At 63.9% G+C, this 6,676-nt stretch overlaps 1 protein-coding gene across 1 annotated transcript; it reads right to left on the bottom strand.

The window, feature by feature from the left end:
- Positions 1-533: 533 nt before the first annotated feature.
- PEX19 (peroxisomal biogenesis factor 19) lies at positions 534-6,421 on the bottom strand. The gene is made up of 11 exons (XM_030965156.1): positions 6,384-6,421; positions 6,134-6,204; positions 5,572-5,666; positions 4,667-4,823; positions 3,738-3,835; positions 3,498-3,663; positions 2,791-2,876; positions 2,538-2,696; positions 1,814-1,990; positions 1,369-1,413; positions 534-831 (listed from the first exon to the last, which is right to left on the bottom strand). The coding sequence occupies exons 1-11, from the start codon at positions 6,419-6,421 to the stop codon at positions 787-789; spliced, it is 1,137 nt and encodes a 378-aa protein (XP_030821016.1). The 3' UTR covers positions 534-786.
- Positions 6,422-6,676: the final 255 nt, after the last annotated feature.

The raw sequence follows: 6,676 nt of genomic DNA on the forward strand, positions 1-6,676 counted from the left end.
ACTGTAGGGTCCCCAGTGGGGTTATAGGATCAGCCTGTGTTATAGGGTCATTGCAGGGTCACCAGTGGGGTTAGAGGGTCATTGTAGTGCCACCCCCATGTTACTGTAGGGTCACTCGTGTTTAGGGTCACTGTAGAGCCACCAATGGTGTTATAGGGTCACTGCGTGTCCCCGCAGTGTTCTTGTAGGGTCACCCCTGCTTAGGGTCACTCTGGCCCCCCTCAATGTCCCTGTAGGGTCCCCAATGCCCCTACATGATCCCAAATGCCCCCATAGCGTCCCCAGTGTCCCCAAAGTCCCCCCATGTCCCTGTAGGGTCCCTGTAGTGTCCCCAATGTCCCCATAGTGTCCCCAGTGTCCCCAATGTCCCCAGTGTCCCTATAGTGCCCCCAATGTCCCCCCGAGTCTCTGTAGGGTCCCCGATGCCCCTGTAGTGCCCCCAATGTCCCCCCAATGCCCCTATAGGATCCCCAATGTCCCCACAGCGTCCCCAATGTCCCCAGTGTCCCCGAGCAGGCGCAGCCGTTCCCATCACCAACTCTTTATTGGGGTCACCGGGGGGTGAGGGGGGAACCACTCCCCACACTGGGGGGGTCCCTGCGCCCCCCACCCCCAAAAAAACCCAAATCTGGGGTGGGGGGGAGGTGCCAACCCCACTGCTGGGCTCCTCTTCACCTCCTTTATAGGGCCGGGGCACCCCAAATCCAGGGGGGCACCCCAAATCTGTGGGATCACCCCAAATCCAGGGGGGCACCCCAAATCCGTGGGGAGAACCCCAAATGTGCCTTACATGAGGCGGCACTGCTCCCCCGTCAGGCTCAGTCCTGGGGGCTGTGGGGGGGACATCGGGGTCACCCCAAATCTGTGGGGTCACCCCAAAGCCATGGGGCAGCCCAATTCTATGGGGGCACCTCAAATCTATGGGGTCACCCCAAAGCTCTGGGGTCATCTCAAAGCTGTGAATTCACCCCAAATCTGTGGGGTTATCCCAAATGTATGGGGTCACCCCAAAGCTATGGGGTCACCCCAAACATACAAGGTCACCCTAAATCTGTGGGGTCACCCCAAAGCTGGAGGGGCACCCCAGTTCTATGGGGCCACCCCAAATCTATGGGGTCATGCTAAATGTATGGGGCCACCCCAAATCTTTTGGTGTCATCCCAAATCTGTGGGATCACCTCAAATCGACAGCATCACCCTAAATCTGTGAGGTCATCCCAATTTTCATGGGATCTCCCCAATTCCATGAGGTCACCCCAAATCCTTTGGGGTCCCCCCCCAATTCTTTGGGACCACCCCAATTTTTTAGGACCACCCCAAACCCTTTGGGTCACCCCAAACCCTTCAGGGGTGTCCCCAAACACTCACCGTGTCCCCTGCCAGCTCCTTGGGGGGGTGGCCCAGGTCCTGCAGCTGTGAGGGGACACAGAGGGGACACGGGGACATGGGGGGGACAGAAGGAAGGGACAGAGGGATACGGGGGGACACAGGGACATGGGACAGGTCAGAGGGACACGGGGGGGACAAAAGGAGGGGACACAGGGACACGGGGGGGACACAGGGATACAAAGGTGACACAGAAGTGACACGGAGGGGACCCGGGGGTGACATGGAGGGGACACACAGGGGAGCCAGGGCTCAGGGTGGGGGGTGACATGGGGTGACCCAAGGCCCCAGCGGGAACATGGAGGGGACACAAAGAGGACCCAGGGACACGGAGGGGGTGACACGGGGGTGACCCAGGGCCCCGGAGGGGTCAGAGGGACACGGGGGTGACACGGAGGTGACACAGGGTGGCACTCCCGGGCCGCACCTGCTGCATCAGGTCCAGCAGGGTCTCGAAGCGCTCCCGGCGCTGCCCCTCGGGCTCCTCGGGCCGCTCCCGCTCCAGCTCCGCGCAGATCCGCAGCATCAGCGCCTGCTGCTGGCAGAACCGCGCCCGCTGCTCCGGGGACAGCGAGCCCTCGTGCTGCCGCAGCCACTCCGGGTACTGGGGACACCCAGGGGACATCGAGGGGACAGTGAGGGAACCCCCAAATCCCAGCCCCACCACTGCCTGCTGCATCCCGAACCGCGCCCGCTGCTCGGGGACAGCGAGCCCTCGTGCTGCCGCAGCCACTCCGGGTACTGGGGACACCCAGGGGACAGTGAGGGAACCCCCAAATCCCCCGTGGAACCCCCAAATCCCAGCCCCATCAGTGCCCGCTGCTCCAGGGACAGGGACCCCTCGTGCTGCCGCAGCCACTCCGGGTACGTCCCCATGACTCCCCCAACTTTCCCACACCCCAAAGGATTTTGGGGACCCCCCCCAGGTTTTTTGGGGTCCCCTCCCAGCTTTTCGGGTCCCTCCTGGTTTTTGGGCTCCCACCTTCTCGGTGATCTCCTTGAGGGAGGGGCAGAGACCTCCTTGGGCAGCAGGGACTGCACCATGACCCCATAACACCCCTGAATTTCCCAAACCCCAGGGGACCATCCCCAAGTTTTTTGGGGTCCCCCTTCCGATTTTTTGCGGTTCCTGACGGTTTTTGGCGCCCCACCTTCTCGGTGATCTCCTTGAGGGAGGGGTAGAGCACGTCCTTGGACAGCAGGGACTCCATGATGCTGCGCATGACGGGCAGGACGCCGTCGCCGCCGCCCTCGTCCAGCCCCAGCCCCTCCAGGGCCTTGGCCAGCTCCTCCTCAGATCCCGGGGAATTCTGCGGGACCCCCGGGACCCCGTGAGCCCCCCGGGACCCCCGGGACACCCCCGGGAGCCCCAGGAAGGCCTGGGAGGGATGGAGGGATGGGTACCTGGAGGTCATTGGCGTTCTTGGCCAGCCCGCTCAGGGTCTCCTTGAGGCAGGAGGTGAATTCCTGCTGCGAGGCCGCGTCGCTGCCTGCGGGGCGGGAACGGGGTGGGATGGGATTGGGTTGGATTTGGGGTTGGGATGGGGTTGGGATTGGGGTTGGGAATGGGAATGGGATGGATTTGGGGTTGGGATAGATTTGGGATGGATTTGAAATGGGGTTGGGAATGGGAATGGAAATGAATGGGGTTGGGAATGGGAATAGGATGGGAATGGGGTTGGGAATGGATTTGGGATGGGGTTGGGAATGGAGTGGGAATGGGGTTGGAAACGGGGTTGGGATGGATTTGAGACTGGGATGGGGATGGGTTTGGGATGGGGCATAATGGGAATAATGGGAATGATGTGGGGTCCCACTGGGGTGCTGTCCCCAATCCCAAACAGGGGAACAACTCCAGATGGGATTGGGATGGGGAATAATGGGAATAATGGGAATCACGCAGGATCCCACTGGGGCATTGTCCCCAGTCCCAAACGTGTGGAACAATTCCAGGTGGGACTGGGCATAATGGGAATAATGGGAATAACAGGCTGTCCCACTGGGGTGCTGTGCCCAATCCCAAACGGGTGAACAGCTCTAGATAGGACTGGGATTGGGGATAACCAGGACGCCCCTTCCAGGGCTGCAACCCCCCACCCCACCCCACCCACCGACTTTCCCGGCGGCCTCTGAGAGCTTCTGGAACTGCTCCACCAGCTGTGGCTCCTGCCGGGCCAGCTCCTGCATGGCCTCCTGGAACTCGGCCGCCGCCTGCGCCGCCAGCTCGCCCTCGAAGAGCTCCTGGAAGAACCTTTCCTGCGAGGAGAACAGCGAGCCCTGCCCAGCACGGCGTCAGCACGGCCCCAGAGAGGCCCCGCACAAAGGGGTGCCGGGGTTTTTGGGGTGCCCACCTTGGCGGAGTCGGCGGCTGAGGGAGGGGAAGGGGGGCAGGAGGAGCTGGCAGGGGCAGGGGGCGCGGGGCGGCTGCGCTCGAAGTCATCCAGGGCACCTGAGGGGGGTTGGGGTCGGGGGGCAGCGAATTATGGGGGGGTGCACGCCCCACAGGGAGGTCATGGGAACCCACTGGAATGTGGGTGGTAAAGGTGCACCGCAAAAATTGCACCCCAATAAACGCTACCCCAAAAACTGCACCCCAAAAACTGCACCCCAATAGTGAACCCCAATAACGTCTATCCCAAAACTGCACCCCAAAACTGAATTCCAATAACCCCTACCCCTGATTGCACCCCAAACTGCACCCCAATAACCCCTACCCCGAAAGTGCACCCCAATAACCTCTACCCCTGATTGCACCCCAATAACACCCACCCCAACTGAACCCAAATAACTGCACCCCAAAACCCTCAATCCCCTGTACCTCAATAGACCCCAGACCCCAAAGATCCCCCCTCACCCCAATAATCCCCAAACTCCCTGGACCCCAATAGCTCCCAGACCCCTCATGCTCCAGCGACCCCCCAGTTCCCCCACACCCCAATAACCCCCAGACTCAAATAACCCCAGACCCCAACGAGCCCCAGCCCCTCCCGACCCCCCCTCACCCCAATAGCCCTCAGACCACCCCCTCATCCCAGTGACCCCCATCCTCCTGGACCCCAATAACCCCCAGACCCCAATGACCCTCAGACCCCCCTCACCCCAACGATCCCCCCCTCACCCCCAGCCCCTCACGACCCCCGGCTCCCCCCGCTCCCCCCTCGCCCCAATGACCCCCGGCCCCCCTCGCCCCCCATCGCTCCCAACGCCGCGCAGCCCCCCCGCACCCCGCTGACCCCCGGGCCCCTCCGGTCCCCCCCGGTCCGCTCCGGGCCCCCCTCACTCTCCAGCAGCTCCTCCAGCTCTGCGTCCGGGCCCCGGACCCGGGCCCGGCTCCGCCGCCATCTTGGCCCGCTCCGCCCTCCGCCGCCAGGGGGCGCTGGCGCGGGACACGCCCCTTCCCGCCCCCGAGGACACGCCCCCTGCGCTGGCCACGCCCTCTGGAAAACCCGGAACGGAATCAGGAACGGGAATGGGAATGGGAACGGGAACGGAATTGGGATCGGGACGGGAATGGGAACGGGAACGGAATTAGGATCGGGAGCGGGAACGGGAATGGGAATGGGAACGGGAACGGAATGGGAACGGGAACGGGAACGGGAGTAGGATCGGGAACGGGAACGGAACGGGAACGGGAACGGGAACAGGAGAGGGAACGGGGAATGGGAGCAGGGAATGGGAGCGGGAGCGGGAACGGGCCCCAGATTTTGGGGTCCCAGACCTTGACCCTCCTGCTTTCGGGGTCCCGGTTTTGGGGTCCCAGCCCCTCCCCCAGTGTCCCCCCCAGGTCCCCGCTGGGGACAAAGCGAGGAACAACCCCCAGAGCCGCCCGGGGGGGTTGGGACGGACCCCGAGCCCCCCAAAACCGCCGGGACCCCCCTGGGGACGCCCCCCCCCCAGTCCCGGGCAGGGTTGGGGCAGGGCGGGCTCAGTGCCGGGAGGGATTTGGGGACAAAAATTGAATTTATTGTCCAGAAAAAAACAGAAAATGTGACAGAAATCAAAGTTTAACTTTCCTTCCTTCCATCGGGGGGGGGAATCGGCTCCTCGGGACCCCCCCGGGCTGTCCCCAGTGTCACCCAGTGCCACCCCCAGTGTCACAGCACGGTCTCATCGATGTCACCACTGTCCCCTGGGTGGCATTGGGGACCCAGTGCCACCCCCGGTGCCACCCCGGTGTCACAGCACGTTCTCGTAGTCCCCGCTGTCCCCCGGGTGCCACCTCGGTCCCCGCAGCTCCGCGTAGGTCACCTGGGGCTCCTCGGGGGTGGCACTTGGGGACCCTGCGGGAGACACCGGTGCCACCCAGTGCCACCCACGGGTGCAACGTCCCCGTGCCCCCACTTCTCCGGTCTCCTGGGTGGCATTTGGGGACCCTGTGCCACCTGCAGTGTCCCCCAGTGCCACCCAGTGTCACCCCAGTGTCCCCCAGTGCCACCCCCAGTGTCCCCCCAGTGTCACTCAGTGCCACCCAGTGCCATCCCCAGTGCCAAGAAATGCCACTCAGTGTCCCCCAGTGCCACCAAGTGTCCCCCCAGTGTCACCTAGTGCCACCAAGTGCCACCCCAGTGCCACCCAGTGTCACCCAGTGTCCCCCACTGTCACAGCACATTCCCATTAATGTCACCGCTGTCCCCTGGGTGCCGTTTGGGGACCCGGCAGCTCCCTGGGGGTGGCATTTGGGACCCCGGTGCCACCCCCGGTGCCACCCCCGGTGCCACCCCCAGTGCCACCCGCTGTCCCCACTCACTCGCTGCCCTCGCCGTGGGCACCACGTGGCTGTAGAGCACCTCCCCCCCCTCGAGGGGCACCACGGGGGTCCTGCGGGGACAATGGGGACAGGGGGGTGGCCTCCAGGTGGCATTTGGGGACATGGGGACACCCCCGGGCCCCTCCCCCACTCACCTGTCCTGGGGCGTCCTGGGGGCTGCGGGAAAGGAGGGTGACAATGGGGTGACAAGGGGGTCAGGGGACCCCAAAATTGTCCCCATTGTCCCCACCTGATTGTCCCCACCCCATTGTCCCCATTGTCCCCCATTGTCCCCATTGTCCCCACTCCCGTGTCCCCATTGTCCCCACCCCATTGTCCCCCCATTGTCCCCACCTGACTGTCCCCATTGTCACCCACCCCTGTGTCCCCATTGCCCCCACTGTCCCCACCCCATTGTCCCCATCCCACTGTCCCAATTGTCCCCACCGCATTGTCCCCCCACTGTCTCCATTGCCCCCATTGTCCCCATTGTCCCCATTGTCCCCACTGTCCCCAGTGTCACCCACCGCGGCGGTGGCACCG

Source organism: Camarhynchus parvulus, chromosome 25, assembly GCF_901933205.1.
Source record: "Camarhynchus parvulus chromosome 25, STF_HiC, whole genome shotgun sequence".
NCBI classification, from domain to species: domain Eukaryota; kingdom Metazoa; phylum Chordata; class Aves; order Passeriformes; family Thraupidae; genus Camarhynchus; species Camarhynchus parvulus.

Bases quoted from the DNA above. Each gene is read 5' to 3' on its own strand.
- PEX19 (XM_030965156.1), bottom strand. From the start codon at position 6,421: ATGGGGGACAATGGGGACAATGGGGTGGGGACAATCAG. The intron at 5,667-6,133 runs GTGAGTGGGGAC...TGTCTCCCGCAG, and splicing joins GCCCACGGCGAGGGCAGCGA to GGTCCCCAAGTGCCACCCCC. The intron at 4,824-5,571 runs GTGCTGTGACAC...CGGGTTTTCCAG, and splicing joins ACAGCGGGGACTACGAGAAC to AGGGCGTGGCCAGCGCAGGG.